Source organism: Mastigoproctus giganteus, chromosome 9 (genome assembly GCF_048544385.1).
Source record: "Mastigoproctus giganteus isolate SK-2022 chromosome 9, ASM4854438v1, whole genome shotgun sequence".
In the NCBI taxonomy this organism is placed as follows: Eukaryota; Metazoa; Arthropoda; class Arachnida; order Uropygi; family Thelyphonidae; genus Mastigoproctus; species Mastigoproctus giganteus.
Window position 1 is genome coordinate 148,808,148 of NC_143583.1, and position 20,154 is coordinate 148,828,301.

Consider the following 20,154-nt stretch of genomic DNA (forward strand, 5'->3'; position numbering starts at 1 on the left):
AAAGTAGATCCTATGGGTAGGTTGTTGTTGTTAGATTTGTTGGTGCAGCAGCAACTTAGGCTATAATGCACTAATTACTATCTAATATCTTGTTCCTTTATCTTACAAGTGATATGGTTTAGATAATGTGATATTTATTTATCAATTTTAGAAAGAGAAAAAATGTCATCCGTGTCTTCGCGATCTCTTAGAACACACACTCTAATAACTCGTTGCACTTATGAAAATGAGAGGAGAAAGCAGTTTGCTGTTGTTTAAGATAGAGTGGGCATTCTATGATTATATGTTTTACTGTTAATGAACATAAGCAGTTACTGCATTGTAGAGGGTCATCGTTTGTTAGTAGGTAGCAGTGAGTTAGAAATGTATGACCGATGCATAATCAGGCTAGTATGGTTTCTTCCTTTGTGTTTCATCTCAGACTGGATTACCATTGTTTGGGTTCTCTCTTGATTTCAAGTAGTTTATTATTTGTTTGATCCAGATGCATGTCCATTGTTCTTTACATGTCTGTTTGATAATGGATTTATGATCAGTATAAGGAGTCCTAAAATTAGATGGCATCACATTTGTAACAATTTCAGCAGCTAAACCTTCCTGCTCATTTCCTGAGATTCCAACGTGTCCAGGGATCCAACAAAATATTAAGAGCTGTCCATGAATTCCTAATAACAGTTCCCAAATTTTATGTATCAGAGGATGACTAGGAAAGGATTCACACTGTACAGCATTAACAGCACTTAACGAGTCCATATATATATGATCGATTGAGCATATGAGGCTTCTTTTATATTCTCTAGGGCTAGTAGAATACCATATAACTCTGCACTATAAGTACTGCAATCTGATGGGAGCCATCTGGAGATTGTGGCATTTGGTAGTACTACAGTTGTACCAACTTTACTACCAGTCTTGGATCCATCTGTATATATTTGAAAGAAACTTCTGAACTCAGTGGAGTGAGCCATATGTATTGCCTAATATTGATATCTGGAAGGCTAATTCATTCCCCATTGTTGAAAATGTCTATCAATATGTATCTGAGGCATTTGCCAAGGCTGGGTTTCCATGGTAGCATCCTGAAGAGTGTTAGTGAAATTCAGGTCCCAGTTTGTGATTAGAGCTTGAAGCCTAATGCCAGATGGTTTGTTGAGCTGTGGTTTACATTCATAAAGGTCTTCCATTTGGGCATGAAGAGATATTGCCATATGGAATGATGTAGGAGAATGCTGATTTTGGCTGCATAATTGAGTAGCAGAACGTCGTCAAAGGTGTAGCGGCGGTTCATAGCCTTTGGTATAGAGGTTTAAAATTGGTGAGGTGCGAAAAGCCCTCAGTGCAACTCGAAATGAACTATGATGTACGGGTTCGAGCCATTTCAGTGCACTCGGTCTGGCCGAGTCATATGCAGGAGACCCATAGTCTAACCTGGATCTGATCAGCGAGTGGTATAGGTGTAGCAACACATAACGATATGCACCCCATGAGATAGAAGAATTACTCTGAGAAGATTTAGTTTTCTAAGACAACTTGTATGAATATGTTTTATATGTTCCAGAAATTTAATTTTTTATCAAAAGTTTTTGGTTTAGAAAGTCGATATGCATTGTTTTTGGCCCAATAGACTATTCTGTTAATGGTACGTTGTAGTTGTCTTTCAATTAGTTGCATATTTTGAGAATGACATGAGCTGGCAAGATCGTCAGTGTATAGGTATGAATCAACTGTATCAGGTATACACTTACATCAATCCTAATGGCAAAGAGTGTTGCGCTCAATACTGAGCCTTGGGGAACTCCCTCTCCTAGTACATATGCTTGAGACAATTAAGAATGGAATTGGACCTGAAATGATCTACTGCCTAGAAAATTCTTAATGAATTTCAGCAGATGACCCCAAAGTCCACATTTACGTAAGTCCTTGAGAATCCCATATCGTCAAGTTGTATCGAAGGCTTTCTCTATGTCAACACATATCATGACTAGGTGCTCATTTCTGAGGAAAGCATTCCGGATATTTGTTTCTGCTTTGATAATGAGATCAAGCGTAGATCTTCTCCGGAAACCATTCTGGTTTGGACTTTGAATGTTTTCCATTTCTAGAAACCATGTCGGTCTATTTTTCCCAATGTTTTTCCCAGAAAACTGATTAGAGAAATAGGACGGTAATTTCTGGGATCTGTGTGGTCTTTTCCTGATTTTGAGAAGGCTAGCACATAAGAATGGCACCAGCTAGCAGGGTAATACTCCACTAAGAAAATTCTGTTATACAGTGTGTCTCAAAAATATTGGTACAAACATTTAAGGGAGGTAGGTAACATCTAAAGGAATGTGAATTGCATAGGAACCCATAACCGGAAACGTCACCGTAAGTCGGTACCTGGCGCTGTTCATCAGTTCAGGAGAGGGAAAATTTCTGATTTACTCATTCCAGCAGTAGTCGCCGCACAAACAGCCTGCATCGATATACGAACTGTGAGCTGGCAGACATGCACCTAGTGTATGGATTAGCAGAGGGCCCACACAGTGTGCACCCCCACAACATCACTTCGCAATAAATGTGTGGGCAGGTATGGTCGGTGACTGCTTAGTCGGCCCATACCTGTTACCATCCCGCATGAACTCCGCTAAATATCAGATCTTTCTTGAACAAGTTCTACCAGGGTTACTTGACGATGTTCCAGCAAATGTGAGATGCAACATTTGGTTTCAACTTGACGGGGTGCCTGCCCATTATGGAAGGTGTGTTCGTGACCATTTGAACAGGCCTTTTGGGCGTCGATGGATTGGCCGTGGTGGACCCGTTGCCTGGCCCCCACACTCACCTGATTTATCGAGTCTTGATTTCTTCCTGTGGGGGTCCTCAAATCTATCGTGTATGAATCGCCTGTGGAGACGGAAATGGATCTCGTGGCGAGACTCGTCTGTGCTGCTGCTACTGTCAAAGAAACTCCAGGTGTGTTCGACCGTGTCCACCAATCCATGCTGCATCGGTGTCACGCATGCATCGCGTCTCATGGTGGAACCTTCGAGCATCTGTTGTAACATCATGAAATGCATCCATCTCGTACTCCATTGTTAATATTATGTCAAATAAATGTTTGCCACTAATTACTGTCTTGTGTCATTTCTGCTCCTTGTGCCTCTGCTACTACTTTCCCGTGACGTTTCCGGTTATGGGTTCCTATGTGATTCACATTCCTTTATATGTTACCTACCTCCCCTAAACGTTTGTACCAATATTTTTGAGACACCCTGTATAGTTGTAAGAGGGCAGTTAACGAATCCTCACTTAAATGATAGATCATAGTGTAAAAAATTCCATCAGATTCAGGAGCAATGCTCTTCACTCGGGCAAGCACACTGCGCAATGCAAACATGGTCAGAGGTAGGTTATATGAATGTGGGACGGTAGTATTAAAATTTAGTTTGTAATTTTCTGTCCGGCATTTTAACAATTGAAATATTGGTTCATATGTAGCAAACAGCTGAAAGTTTTTCGAATGAAGGCTTTTGCAATTTCTACAGGTTCCGAAATTTCCTTCCCTTTTCCAAGTAGAATAGGAGAAGTTGTTTGCAAGTACAGTGGAACTTCTCTATTACGAACTTCTATTTAACGAATTTCTCTATATTACGAATTTTTTCGCAAAACATTGCACCTTGAAACGAAATTACATGTAAAATTAACCCCATATAACGAAGTGTTAGTCTCTCTATAACGAATTTTTCAAAAAATTAGTAAAAGCATTTTTGAAGATTTTCAAGCTTTTACTGCTAAACAGCCGCTCAAATATACTGCCTCCTTCCTTCCGAAATTGCGCATTAGCATCTGGAATTAAATAATCATCCTTTTAGTGAACACTTGCGGCCATTGACGCCCGTAGGAGGGTCTTTGTTTCATTTTTGTTACAGTTATTAAACCAAATGGGTTTTCTTAAAAGTGGTCTTAAATGTTACAATAAATAGGGTAGATTTGTAAATTGATGTTGGCTCAGGGGAAAGCGAAATTCGCTGCGGTAAGCCTTTTAGCAGTAAGCGTGCTGCGGTGGCAATACATAGAATGCTACAATAGTCGGTTTTTAGTAACGCCTACTGAGTGACATTCGCTTCTCATCTCAACTGTACCACGTGACCTTCCTGTCAATCATTATGTGGTATGTCCGTTCTCGTCTAACTGGACTCCCAGTAGATAGATGGTTTTCATGAATTTTTTATTTTTATTTCGTTCGTCATCAATCACATAGGCTATATGCTCTTGTATTTTTTTTTTCTGAAAAGTAACATACAGCATACGTTAATCATAAATTTTCTTTCGTGAAAGCAGAATAAAAGAAATTCACAAGTCGTATATTTCTTCAAAGTGAGTGATACTGTTGAATTGGCAAGCGAACGTCATTGAGTAGGCGGTACTAACAATTCACTACTGGCCAGCTTAGCGAAGTTTGCGGTGTATGTATTCGGCAAGAACTGCAGTAGAGTAATTTTTATAATTGCGAAAACAATGTCGAAGAGAAAGTGTTTAAGTATTAATGATAAAGCAAAGATTGTTAAGATATTGACCAGGGTTTTAAGAAAAAAAATGTTGCGGAGAAATATGGCAACTGCAAGCAGTTTATCTACGATTTTAAAAAAATCAAGAATAAATTTTAAATGCAATTGAAGGAGGAGCAGACAAGAAGCGAATTAAGTTGTGTATATACGAAGATGTTGATAAAGCTGTTCTAAAATGGGTGCAAATGATACGTGAAAAGAATATCCCAATATCGGGCCTAATAATTAAGCAACAAGCTCTGAAATTTGCACAGTCCCTTGGACATACAGAATTTAATACGAGCACTGGGTGGCTAAGATAAATTTAAGAAGCGCCACAGAATTGTGGAAAAGGTTATTTGTGGAGAAAGTGTTAATGTAAGCGAAGAAGATCAGTTGGAGGAACAATACTTTAAAGAAGATTTTGGAAGAATATGAGCGTAAGGATGTTTTTAATGCTGACGAAATGGGGTTTATTCTTTAAATGTTTACCGAATAGAACACTTGCTTTTAAGGATGATAAATGTTTTGGCAGAAAACAAAGCAAAGAAAGAATCACTGTGCTAGTTGGAGCAAATATGATAAGAAGTGAAAAATTAAGACTTTTAGTCATCGGAATATCAAAAAACCCAAGATGTTTTAGAGGCACAAAATCTTTGGAAGTTGACTACACCTATTAATAAAAAAGCATGGATGACAAGTGATATTTTGGAAGAATGGATATTAAAACTAGATAAGCGTATAACAAAAGGAAAATCGTGTTGGTAACTGACACATCCTGCCAAACTTAAAAAAGTGCGAAGTTGTTTTTACCACCAAACGTAACGTCAAAACTCCAGCCAATGGACCAAAGCATTATTAAAAATTTTTAATTTCATTATCGAAAGAGAATAATAATGAAGATTGTCAATGCGTTATCAGAAAATAGAAACTTGGAGGTTACAATTAACCTTAAGATTGCATCTCTGAATTGGCAAAAGTTTGGACAAACAATGTCACTGAATACACTGTTCAAAATTGTTTTTCGAAAGCAGGATTTGTATTGAATACAGAAGTCGAACAACGACTGGACGAACAAGATGAACTGCCCCTTTCACAACTGAAAAACTTTTGGACATTATTAGAATCGTCTGGAAACATCGAAAATGAAATAACACTGAATAGTTATGTTTATGTAGATCACAGCAGAACATCCAAATGAAGATGAAATACTGCCGAACAGTGTTAGACGCGACCTGATCACGAAGAAATTAACGATGACGCCGAAGACGCATCAGAACAACCCGTAGAAAAGCCAACTCGCGAAGAAATGATTAATGCTTTTAAAACGGTGCGTATGGGTCTAGTTTTGTGAAAATGTTCCTAATAATGTTTTTAATGCTCTGAACAAATGTGAGGTTTTCTTTGAGAATCAGACAATTTTTTAATTGTACTGTGCAAACTAAAATTACAGATTTTTTTAATTTGTGATATTTATGGGCGAAAATTGTGTAAACGTAATTTGAATAAGTGTTTTTGAAATAAAATTCATTAAAAATAAATGTAGATTCGTTTTCATTTTATAATTAGATAACAATTTCTAATAAAAAAGATATTCTCTGTATAACGAAATTTCTCTATAACGAATTTTTTCGCCGGATTTATCGAATTCGTTATAGGGAAGTTCGACTGTATTTACCATTAATTCGTTTGATTTTTTTTCCAGATTATAGAAGTATCTGTGGATCTGATTACGGTGGAAGTATAAAGTGCCTGTGCTTCGTTTTTACTCTCTCGTCTTATATGACGAGCTTTAGTTCTGGCTTTCTTAAACTATGGGAGGTTGGCTGTGGTTGGATATTTTCGAAACCAATTCCAGTACTTAATCCCTTCTTTTTTAGCATTGTTGCATGCTTCATTCCACCACATTTTTGGATGAAGCCGGATTTTGGATGATGATTTTGGAAGAGCCGACTCGAATGCTTTCATTATTTTTTGTGTAATGTGCCTGACTGCAGAATCAATTGTGAGGGTTGCAATGACGGAATTATCTATTTCAGCTATTTCTGGTATTTAGTCCAGTTAACCTTGTCAAATTTCCAGGTTGTCCTAATGTCTCTCTGGGGAGGAGAACTTGAACCAAAAGTACAGATTTTAGGAAAATGATCGCTACCACGAGGATTATCAGTAACAGTGCAGTCTATGATGGTAAATATCGTTGGAGAGCATATTGAAAGATCAATAGCTGAACTTGAGCAAGATGGAGAATGTATGTATGTGTGATCACCAGTGTTTAGAATAGTTAGATTCTGTTTATCTAAAAATTTTTCTACTATCTGTCCTCTAGAGTCAAGATGTTGAGAAACCCATAGGGGGTGATGGCCATTCCAGTCACCCATAATACAAAAGGGAACAGGTATTTGCTTTACTCTATCATCTAAATCAGCAAGGGTGTATGTATGGTTTGGTGATAGATACAACGAAACTAATGTTACTGTTATACCAATGGTGACACAAACTGCAACCGCCTCTAAAGATGTTGGTATGAGGAAAGGTGTACAGGTAACTACAGAGTTCTCTACGACTGCTACTCCTCCATGAGCTGAATTAGAGAAACTTTATCTTTTCTATATATAGTATAATGTTTACTTGTCATAGATACTGTATTTTTGAGATTGGTTTCTTGAATGCATACTGCAACAGGCTTATATTTACTTAGGAAATCGTAAAAGTTATCTAAGTTACCACCTAACCCACTGCAATTCCACTAAATAACTCTACCCATTGTTTGGTTTTAACTTGTGTTTGTTAATGTCCATGAAGTAGTCTGCTTACGCTTGTCTATTTTTGCCTTTTCTTTGTTTGAGAAAATTGGTCTGCCTGTGTCAATGTCATCTTCTGGATGAATTTCAAGAACATAGTCTTTGCCTGCTTTTTCATCGATGTCCATAGTATCAGATCTGAGTTTGTATCTATCAGTTCTTTCAGAGCTCTTGATTTGTTCTTTCGGTTGCTGATTGGGATTCTTATCTGGAGGTATTGTTACCGGTGTATTTACCCTTGATCTGGAGGGAGATTGTTCCTTTGATGAAGAAAGTACTGATTTAGCCCAACTAGATATAGAGATATTTAGATAGACTGAGCAGTCAGTTTAAGTTGATACTGAGTTTAGTCGTTGAGTAACTTACATGTACATAGATGTACAAAGTGTTTCTTTGCCTCTTGATATGACACCTTATGCTCTATTTTATATTTCTGAATGTTCTTCTCTCGTTTCCACTGCTCACAGTCCTTAGTGAAGGCAGAATGATTACCATGACAGTTAGGACAGTTTTGAGTTTGTTACGGCCAGTATGTGTGCGTTCTTTAGAACCACAAGAAGCACAAGTGACTACATCTCTGCACACAGTTTGTGAATGACCAAATTTTTGACACTTGAAGCACTGTACTGATTGGGAATGTATGGTTGAACATGACATCCAATGGTTCCAGCTTTCATAGCTGTGGGGGAGAATTGGTATTTTAAACGTCAATATGACTGTCCGAGTAGTGACAGACTATCCATCTCTTTTGATAAAAATTCTTTTATCATGGATTACATTTTAGTTGTTTAGTTCATGGACAAATTCATCTTGTGATATATTCAGAAGATCCCATTCTGATATTGCCCATTTAGAGAAGTTCAAGGTGGCATGTGGGGTAACCTCTGTGGGAATTCCACCAAAGGTAGAAATTTTCAAAAGTCTCTCAGCATATCTGTGTTCATTCATCTCCACTAATAAATCTCCAGATCTTAATCGGCGAACCATTTTTGGAGGTCAGCCACATTTGAGACATTTCTGAATCAAAAATGGGCATAGCTTACTCAGTGGTTGGTCTGTGGAGGAATGCAATATTAAAAAGAGAGGAGCAATATAATCTGTCCCTTCTTTTTTTGTTTCTTGGCATGGGATGGGTTTAAGTCATCATGATCTAGATCGGTGGTTGGCAACCAGTGGTCCGTGAGAGAATTTGAGGTCCGCAGAGTAATCTGAATATATTTTTAATTTTTGTGTTTATTAAAATGTTTAATTATATTTTGATTCTACTTTTTTGCAATTTTCGCCTTATTACGTCGCATGTTTATAAAAGGCCTAGTGCAATATCCGGTATTAGCGATGCTTTTATTGTAAAAAAATATGGAAAGCTATTTCTATTTCTTATCGATGGCCTAGCCTGGGCACAGCGCGGTTCGCAGTTCTTAGGTAAGTGACCAGTGATATTTTTATTTTAACTGTGCACAGTGTGATATTTAATGGCATCAAAGAGCTTGAGTTTGATAACTACCTCATTTTTTGTTTGGTTTTTAGATTCAAATAAAATTACCCCAATGAGTGAGAAAAGGCAAGCAAGCAAGCATTTTGCACTTCTTAGGTAATACATCGCGTTGTCATGAGTTGATAAATGAATCAGAGCCTCCGCAGCCACAGCAAAGCATCATCAGGAAGGACATTACAATTGGAGGCAAAGAGAAGAAAAAATTCAAAGTTTCAAGAAAATATGATGCGGACAACTTTAAGTTTGGATTTATTCAAGAACCTGGAAGTGAACTGGATCCACGGCCGCTTTGTATTATATGTTCTGAGAGTTTATCCAATGATGCCATGAAACCTTCGAAACTCAGCAGGCACTTACAGTCAAAACACCCAGATTTAGCTAAAAAGCCAGATGAATACTTCCAAAGGATGCGTGAAAATTTGCAAAAGCAAAAAAGTTCATTAGCAACAATGATTGTTGAAGATAATTCCTTAGTAAAATCTTATTTGATAGCACTTCAAATCGCGAGATGTAAAAAGCCGTACACAATTGGAGAAGAATTAATTAAGCCTTGCTTGTTACAAGCCTGTGAAGAGGTTTTGGGGAAACAGGCTGTCCAGAAACTGAAAGGAATTCCTATGTCCGCTAACACTGTGAAACGCAGAATTGAAGACATGGCCGAAGATATTGAAAATCAAGTGATTGTGAAAAATTGCACTTGTGAAAAATTCTACGTTTTATTCAATTCAACTTGACAAATCAACAGACATAAATAACAAGGCAGTTCTTCTTTGTTTTGTGAGGTTTGATTGCCAAGGAGAATTAAAGGAAGAACTCCTCTGTTCGCTAATCTTGTCAGGTAGAACAACAGGCTCTGAAATTTTCAATGCACTTAATGGTTATTTCCTGAAACACAGTATTGAATGGAAGAAATGTGTTGGAATATGCACAGACGGTGCCGCAATCATGACTTGACATCGTTCAGGAGTTGTTGCAAAAGTGAAAGACGTTAGACACCCAGACATCTTGTTTACTTATTGTATTATACATCATGAGCAACTTGTGGTGAAAAGATTATCTCCAGAACTGCACGAAGTACTCTCTGATGTAATTGTAAACGAAATTCGCCACAAAGTGCTCAATTCTCGAATATTTGAGGCACTTTGTGAAGAAATGAGCTCTCAGCATACTCGTATTCTTCTTCACGCTGACGTGAGATGGCTGTCAAGGGACAAAGTACTGAAACAATTGTTCGACCAGTGCCACGAAATCAAGTTATTCTTCCAGCAGCAAAATAATTCGAGGTTCCATGAACTCTTGTCCGACAATGACTGGCTAGCCAAGCTTGCATACCTGGCAGATATTTTTTCTCTGTTAAACGAGCTGAACACGTCCTTGCAAGGACAGCTTAAGGACGTGTTCACACTGCTAGGCAAAATGGATGCATTTCAAAGGAAGATACTGCTGTGGCAAACACGGTTGGCTGAAGAAGATCTGCAAATGTTCCCAAATTTTGATGATTATATGAAACAGGAGGATGTCAACCGACAGGTAATAACTCTCGTTCGATTGCACTTACAGCCGCTCACTGACTCTTTTGGTCGTTATTACCCAAAGGAAGGGGACCCCAGACATGGAAATACATGGATAATTGATCCATTTTCAACAAAAATCGAGGATAGTAATTTTAACATGAAAGAAAAAGGAAGCCTAATCGATCTATCATCCGACAACAAACTCAAAGGTAAATTCCACTTGTCCCTAACAAGATCTCATTTTTGGCTTTCCGTAAAAAGTGAGTACTGAGTGCTGAATGAAAAGGCCATCAAAATTTTAATTCCATTCACAACTACATATATGTGTGAAAAGATATCTTCATCAGTTATGGCAATTAAAAACAAGTACCCCTGTCGGCTAGAAATACAAACGGCTCTCCATGTTGCAGTAACATCATTGGAGCCAAGAATCCAACAGCTTATTTCAAACAAACAGCAACAAATGTCACACTGATTATTTTGCTATAATTAATCCTTTATACACCTCTATGTCGAGGTGCACTCAATATTTGATAATTGTTAATATCAATTGTTTCTGTTAATTGTTAATATCAATTGTTTCTGTTAATTGTTTTTAATAAAATGAAATTTAAAATGTTTTTTGCATTTTTCATAATGAACATATCTGTGTTTATTTATTATACTTTTTTTTATCATTATAAGGCCATTATATTATTAATTATATTAACATTAATGATATCCAATTTTTTGCAAATAACTTTGAGTGCAAAAACAAATGTAAGTACCATTTCATATTTAGAATATTACTTTTATGGAAAAAATCATGGCAGTGGTCCGCGGGATTCAAAATTTTGAGCTTAGTGGTCCATAAGGTCCGAAAGGTTGGCGACCACGGATCTAGATCATGCCTATCTAGATCTGGATCAGTAGATTCACAGCTGGACTGTTTTGTGTTGTCCATCACTGCTCCTTTTAGTCCTGGGAGAGTGGATTTCTTCTCCTAGGTTTCCAGCCCCGCCACATGGAGGCAGGAGCAGTGCCACCAGTGACCAAGCAATAAGGAAAGATTAGTTGTTAGTGCATTAATAAGTTAGTCCTATATACAAAAAAGAAAGGTGTCTTGCCTTTCTGTCAAGTGAGCTAACTTCTTTACTTCAGAAGAGCAAAATTAAATAACTTTACAAAAATAACACCATACTATAATGAACCGCTCTTTTATGTAAATCGCTTAGGAATCGCTATAGTCACTTGCTTGGCACTCGGGGCCCTATGGGTAGGTGGATGCAAGTGAGAGATCTAGAGTTTAGTAAATTAAGATCGCTATTGTTCAAAAAATTCTTCAATCAATTTGTTTCTTGCATCCATTGTAGTGGATCCCCTCAATGGATGGTGGCCATTAAAGTCACAGAAAAGACAAATTGGTGTTGGGAGTTGTGTAATGAGGTTCCGAATGGGGAAATGGCACAGATGGTGGAATGTATGAAGCTTTAATTTCAAGAAGACTTGTGTACCCTTTTGATTTTCTACAATCTGATGTTCTCTGTCTGCGTGCCTCAGGATATGACTATGTTCAAATTGGGATTTTTTTTTCCAGTTTTCCACATTTTGCATGATTTAGAAAAGGCAGGGTGACTTCCTTTGCAGTTGGGACAAATGGGAATCGAGGAGGCTGAACAGTCTGAATTACCAACTGCAATGTGCGCTACCACAGCTTCTAGGGTGGTTTGTAATGAATGAGCCTTGATGGAATGTTAGAATTAATAAGAATAGCTACTCCTCCAGGTGCAGGATATTCTGATCTCCTATCTCATCTGCACATGATGTTATTAGCCATATGATGCAAGGAAGCCTGCACCAGCGAAAAAAAAAAATTTCTGAATTACCGAGAGAGAGAGAGAGAAGTAGAAGGAAATCGCCAAGAAAAAGAAGAATGATATCCAGCTCAGGATATTAGGCCCTGGGTGTGCCAAGCTATAATTTGAAAATTTTGGTGACAGTGCAGTGACAAAAATGTTTCCTGTAGGCATACACCCATGGGATTAAATTGAATGATCTTTTAAGTCATCCGAATGACTGCTTAGTCCTCTGCAGTTCCATTGTATGATTTTATGCATTATTTAGGTTTAGCTGAGGATGGCTCATTAACTGTTTTTTGCATGTGGGAGCAATTTTTTCCGGTCTTTTTTGGGAATATGGGGTGTCCAGTATCCATAGTGTCGTTGACATGAAGCTCTAAGATGGTTTCCTCAGAATCTGGGAGGAAACCATGTTTCCTCAGAAACATGGAACCCAATTCCATGCTGTTGGTGGGTGGTTTGGATTTTTTCCAGCTTCAGCAGTTTTCAATTTTTCAATGTCATGCAAGATCACTGGAGTATCAGTTGGGATACTAATTGGTGTGCTAGTGTCTTCACTGGTTTTAGTTTTTGGAGTGTCTTTTCCGGAGGTTCACAGAGTTGTGAGGTGTGAGATGCATAGGATCAACTAAGCATGGTCAGCATAACCTGTCTGCGTGCCTCGGGATATGACTTTATATTCAATTTTGGATTTTTTTTTTTTTTTCCAGTTTTCCACATTTCGCATGATTTGGAAAAGGCAAATGGGAGTTGAGGAGGCTGAACAGTCTGCTTGGTTATGGTCTTTTGATCCCCAAATTGGACAAATGGCATTTCCTCTGCATGCCTGCTGAGAGTGACCATATTTCTAGAACTTAAAAACAACAGATAGGATTCAGATGACAGCAGATTCAGCAGTTTAAATAGCCAGCTTTTACAGTGGATGGCAATTCTGGAGTGCAAAATATTTAAATATTAAAATGATGAGCCTAGTAGGATTTCCATCTCTTTTGGTCATTATTTGTTCAGCACTGATTACTTTTTGACTGCTTTGTTCCTGAACAAATTCTTCCTCAGAGAGTGTAAGAAGGTCCCACTCTGTGATAACACCTTTTGATGGTTTTTGGTATTTTTTTTTTAAGGAGCCTTAGCAACTAAGGCCATATTGCTCCGGGATATGCGGCGGTCATTTCTTGACCTTTCTGCATCCTCCATATTTGGTGGTGACGGGCTCGAACCCCAGTCTAATCAAGAAGCGTGTGCTACGCACTGCTACTCCTTCCCACCTGGCTACGGAGGCACCTCACCTTTTGATGAATTCGAGGTGTCGTGGGGAGTAATGGATACTAACAGCTCACCAAATGCTGTTGTTTTTAGCAGGCATTCAGAATGTTTTGAGGAAGCTGTTTCGACCAGGTCTCTGTGAATTGTAGCTGTTTCACCATTTTTGGTAATCCAGCAACTTATTCCAAATATCTTTGAATTAGAAATGGTGATAACTTGCCCACAGGCTGGGTAGATATGGAGTGTATTACCAGAAAGTTTGGCAAGTCATGCACTGCACTTCTCTTTGGAGCCTTTTAGGTTGGTTCAAGTCATTATCATTGGAATTTTCAGGTCTTGAACATGAAAGCACATAAGGTCAGTGTTACCTAAAAATATTAGTAAGCTAGCAGCAAGGGGATACAATGCAGAATGAAAGAAGAATAAATAAAAGAAAAGAATGAAAGAGTGTAAAAGACTGAGTGAATGAGCTGGGCACTGAATGACAGAGTGAAATAGGAATTGTGGTAGAAGGAAATTACTGTTAGTTTTGTGCGTGCACGTGTGTGTGTGTGTGTGTGTGTGAGAGAGAGAGAGACCCAGCAAGAGAGAGAGTAAACGAGTGTAATGATAAATAGGAGTGGGTTCAGAAATGAATGAAATTGGCTGCAAAAATACATAGTTAATAATATATTTATTAGAAATACTAATAATGAGTTATTAATACTAACAATCTCAACCATATACTAACAACAACAAAACACACACTGCACACCCCTGGCTTGCAAGATCTGCAACCAGGGCAGCACTTTAAATGAAAAATATTAGTCGGCTGAAGTGACCGGGACGAGCAGTGCAGTAAGAAAGAACTGAGCAAATGAGACAAATGCCAGTAGAATAAATGAAAGTATCTGTGAGTGTGAAAGGGCACACACCACATATTGATTAATATAAGTATTAAGTATTTACTAACTCTTAGTCTTTAGCCACTTAATTCTCATTATTAGATATTTAGTGTAGTAAGTACACTACACACCATTGCATTCCCCTCCCCCAGTGTGAGAAAGAAGATCAATGTGTGTGTGGGAGGAGTTATAACATTTTACGACACTGGCCAACGGGGCTTGCCCCTTAGTCAGTGTGGGATAGAGCACCAAACACAGGTGCTCCAACATAGGGATCCCATTCCATATGATATTTCATTTCTACCACCTGGGTTAGTTGTAACCCACTGCCATCTATCAATTCTCACCCCACAAGGAAGCATTCTGTCCCTGGGGCCCCTTTCAACCAGGCAGGCATCTTTACTACAGCTCCCCTCTTTCTCTCTACCACTTTAACCCCCTCCCTGTCTTCCCACTACTACCTTCACTCTTTCACTTTTTTTTTACTGGGCTCTGTCTGTGGCAAACCACGCCAGTGTTTTACACTCCCTACTGCCTGGCACACCTCCTCATGGGGCTGGATGGTAAACTAGAGGTTTTTGAGTGAAAACACAGGACCTATGTTTTTTTTTTTTTTTTTTGTTAGTTGTTGGTGCATCAGCTTCTAGTGGCCATAATGCACCTCCCAAAGTTTTTGCATTTTACTCTGATCCAAGCCCAAGGTGGGATTCGATACCCGCAACCTTTGGGTTGCCAGGTAGGCACTTTACCCACATGGCTAGCCTGGTCGGCGAGTCCAGATGAACAACACAATCCACACAGGAAGCCAATATGGCTGCCTTAGTGTCCGGACACGTTTTATTGCGCTCCTGATTTTTAGTGGAATTTAGTAGTTTAAAATGTGTATATAGTTCAAAGAAGTGTTAGAGCTGAAAGAACTTAATAAGAGGAATCCTTAGGTGAGAATATTTTTGCATTCTATTGTGAATCTAGTAAACTACCAGCATTTTTTTATCTGTGTCCTACAATGGTCACCATGTGGCTGGCAGCAGGGCCATAGAGAGGCACTGATATTAAGTAGTGGCCATGTCAGTAGTTTGCACTTGATTGGGGGAGGTCTCCCAATCAGAGTAACACTGGACAGTGCTTCTGCACCAAAATTGAAATGATATTGTGGACTTAATTGCAAGGAACAATGATTTTAGTGTCTTCCCCCCCCCCAATCTGCCATAGATTCTCATGGACGGATCGAATCATCGTAATTACACCACTAATGTAAAAACTGTGTTCACCATCGTAACCTGAGTATAGTAGTCTGGTCTCTCTAAGGCTATTTTCACATTCGGGCATCTTGTCTTTCCATTTCTTTGTTTCTTTTGTATAAAAATCAGAACACTTTTCTTTTCAATAGTTTCATCATCATTAGCTTTCATAACTTCTAATCACAGCATGTGCCAATTTAAATCCTTCTTTCTGCAATGCTTTTTAAAATTTGATATTAGCTTCACCCAAAAATATCTGAAGCACATGCTTGAACATCTACCACTATCTGTGCATCTTTCAGCTCGATATCAAAAAAGCTACGGTTTCAATATTATATTTTCCCATCCTCTTTGCAATTGCCTAGTTCTGGCAGCGATCATAACTCATAAGTCAGCCAGAATGATAAAATCAAATCTTCATTCTATATATCTGCACTACCATAGGAGTGTGCAAGGCTTACTTCACAATCTGTAAGGCATTTCTGACCCCCATATGAAAATTTTTACTTAGCAAAAAAGTCCAATACATTTATAAATTCTTTATGCTTCCCTTCACTTTTGCTTTCCAGTTGGAGAAGCTTCCATTCATATATCAAGAAAAGCAATTTTAATATCCATTAGAAATGGAAAGTGGATCCGTGAAAACATGGATTATATCTTGCCCATAAGTTGTTCCTAATCACGTCTAACAGGCACATTCACTCAAAATGTATCATATAAATTTTAAAGTGAGCAAGATAAAGGTTAGAATGTGAAACACAGGAAATCATCCTCTTTCTCAACTTCATCAGGAAAAGAGGAGGTTTCCAGAGGGGAGTAATATCTATAATTATAAAACTCACAACAGAGAAATTAATACACAATGAAGTTGCAGAAACAAGTTTTGGCATTAAATTCTACATGGAATTTGATTATCAATTAACTGTTTCATCGCACTACTATATGGGCAGAATTTGTCTGTCCATACAACAGCATACATGTGATTAACATGGTAAGGTTATGACCAAGTTCCCATGGCTGAATATAACTTGCAACAGTCAATGTAACAACATTCAATGAATTGGATATTATATATTTATTTATTTTTTTTTTTTAATGTAAAATTTTCCAAAAGTGCCATATTTTTGAGAATTTTGAATTTATCAGGTTTTAAAGGTTTTAATGGAACTTAAAGGGAATGAAAAAGAAAAAAGTAAACAAATGAGTAATAATAAAGTAAAGTACTAGGACAATCCATAGTGAATTACTCTAGGGCTTCCCGTGCTCCATTCTTAATTGTTAGTTGTGTGCTGTTAACCAGTGAATCTGTAATACTTCCAGAATTATTATGTAAATTCAGTTTACAGCAATAGAGGAATTGGGAATTTCCAGAGATTGTCTTTTCAAAAAAATTGCTGTCAGGCTTATTTTTAATATAACTGATCTAATGACAATAAATGAAAGAAAATGCGTATGTGCTGCATCAATCGCTATAAATTTACCTTGTATTTCACCTTGAGGATCCCTATAAAACCATTTGTATGCATCATCGTGATGAACTGGTACGACTGCTGACTTATCAACTGCCTGCAATACTACTCTTTGGTCCTCCTATAATTTAGTACAACATTATTATTTCATTAATTTATACGATTATGGACACTGTACAACATATTATCTGAATAACAAAGATCATATTTCCATAATAATATAATTCATGTTGTTTACTTTTTTTTTTTTTTTTTTTTTTTGGCAAGGCAACAAAACAATGACCCTGTTTCTTTATACAGCACTGATATCCAAAAATTACTGAGGCTCCCAATATAATTGTTTCAGTGCAATAAAACAAATAAACAACATCAGTATGCACTGAAACTGTCTACTGGGAAAGCAACACATAAATAAAGAAGAACTATACTTTCATCATTAGGAAAGTGTTGCTTATTTAAAGCACCAATACAAATTGACTTTCTTGTGATGTGTAGGGCTCCATCCTTTGAAAGAAGCCCTACACATATCACAAGAGCAAACGAAACCAGGAAATCTGACATACCGTGTGTATGTACAAGGTTGGTTCAAAAAAAGATTTGTATTCACCCAGAAGTAATTGTGATAGAAAGCTGAAACAAACACCATGTATTACACTTTCTCATCAGTCGAAATGACACCAGAGCAAAATGACACATTTTTGCCACTTCTCAATACACATCTGCAGGCCAGTTTTATAGAAGTCCTCTTGTTGTCCTTTACCCCATGACTCGGTTGCAGAAATCACCTCATCATCAGCAGTAAAGTGCTTTCCATGAAAAAAAAGAACTTCAGAGCAGAAAAAAAAAGGAAGAAATCCAAGAGTACAAGGCCATGGGAATAAGTAGCATGTGGCAGTATTTCAAAACCGCATACATGGGTACACCTCGCTACAGAACACACAACGAATGCACAGGCACATTATCACGGAGCAGGTGCATGCCTTTTGAGGGCTTTCCCCATCATTTTCTTTTATAACAGCAATAAACTTTATGAAGATGTTGGGATAATACTTTTCCATTATAGTACAGCCCTTCTCAAGGCATTCTGTTAGTATTACATCATGCTGATCCCAAAAAACCTGAGAATATCACCTTTCACCTTGCCAGCACTTGGTTGCCCCTTTGTCTTTTTTTTTTTTTTTGGGTGGGGGGTGATTCTGTATGTTTCCATTCTTTTGACAATAGTTTAGTTTTGGGATCACAGTGATGGATCCAAGTTTCATCCATGGTGACTAGCTATGAAAAAAACCTCTTGCTTTTCATGACATATCGACAACATTTCAAGTGCACATTGTGCCCTTTCCATTTTCCTTCTGGTAGGAGGTCAGAAATGGGGTAATCCATCTAGTCACAGGCTTTACTTTTATTGGATGGTGGCCTCCACAGAACTCACTAATTTGGAGCTCTGCAGCTAGTTCTTTGATGCTAATAGAGCAATCTTTAGAATTAATGCCTCAATTTTTACAACACTCGTTTCTCTTACAGCAGTTGCTAGGCATTCTGGGATTTCTTCATCGCTGAGGTTCTTTCACATTTGAATTGTTTATACCAATGCACACCACAACAGTATAACTTGGGCAGTATTCTACATAAACAGCAAACATTTTTTAATGGATTGTTTTGGGTGTTTATCCTTGCAGAAAGAGAATCACTGACCTATATTCCACTTCAAAAAAATTTCATATTTCTGTCACTACTCTAGGTGAATATAAATCTTTATTTTGAATGCCCCCCCCCCCATGTGTAAAATTCTTGCATATTACACTTATTCAAGTTAATATTAGCCACATGGGGAAAGGACCAATAAGCTTTTGCTGCCCAAACCAAAAAATAAATGACAAAAAAATATGTAAGCAATTAGTCCCTGTGCTAACCACTAAAATTTCCCCAAGCTGTCAGACTCAACCAAGCACGAATGCAACATATTCCAGTAATCAACAACTCTTTGTTGAAATAAAAAAACTTTCCATAATCCAGTCTAAATCATTCTCCCATAATTTGAATTTATGGCCCCTTTGTTCTAGAATTATTTATGATGTTCAAAATTTTGCTCATAATCATTTTACCTTCTCCACTAAGAGCCTCATAGAGCACAGTTAAGTCCACTCTAAGGAACTTAACTGTGTCTTATTACAAAATACTATAGCTTCCATTCAAAGTCTTTCCTCATAAGGACAATTCTTATCTAAGGCACATTTCCCATTTATTGATTCCATCAAGAAGACAGACGGATTTTTAAGGAATGGTCTCCAACACTTGGATGCTCTTCAAAGAGCAGCCAATACAATTCGCTTGTATAGTGGGATTGTAATCACGATATCTCTGTATGCATATATTCCATAAATCACTGATAGGACACCATAAAATCTCCTTGCCACATAACTATACTGCAAGGAGAACTTCATATCTGCCATACTGAAAACTCGCCCCCACCATTGACTTTTTTTTTTCTTTTTTTTTTTTTTAAATTCAACCCCATTAATGTATTAGTTATTAGTAAAAAAAAAAAATAAAAATTGCACATAAACACCATAAATGCACATTAACCCTAGTTTTAATTAGTATTTAAATTTACACTACACATCATTGCATCCCCTCCTGGTGAGTGAGAAAAAGATGAATGAGTTGAGTGAAAAAAAATAATAATAAAAAAAAAAAAAAAATATATATATATATAAAAAACTTGGGAAAAAAAATTATAAAATAAGAAAAAAGTATTAAAAAATAAATAAATAAAAAAATAATAATAAAAATAAAAGAATGCAAGTAGAGTGAGAATGCAGATTATGAATGAAGTAAATATGTCTCTCCAACCCTCTGTCCTGGTGTGTTCCCCACTGCCAGCTAACATATCCCACTCCCTGAGCAGGATGGGCAGCTTGACCTTCATACCGGATTCAACACTGCTTGGACATAACACCGACGAAGACATTCTGTCGCTTTGCTGCAACACACCATTGACGATCTGAAAACTGGGTACTCTAACCTGGTTCCCTTTAAAACCCCATCCCCAGGCAGAGGAGGGAGGAGACAAGTCTGTCTCCTCTCTTCCCTGTCTACCCCCCATACTTCGTCTGGTGG

The 20,154-nt window shown here is 37.6% G+C and overlaps 1 protein-coding gene across 9 annotated transcripts in view; it reads right to left on the reverse strand.

The window, feature by feature from the left end:
* The window catches only part of Gyf (GIGYF family protein Gyf), a 915,224-nt gene that overhangs the window by 546,298 nt on the left and 348,772 nt on the right, over positions 1–20,154 (reverse strand). For all 9 annotated transcript variants that reach the window (XM_090381591.1, XM_090381590.1, XM_090381592.1 and 6 more), the window contains one exon: positions 17,047–17,155. In XM_090381591.1, the coding sequence (XP_090237717.1) occupies positions 17,047–17,155 (109 nt within the window). The remainder of the gene's footprint in view (positions 1–17,046; positions 17,156–20,154) is intronic.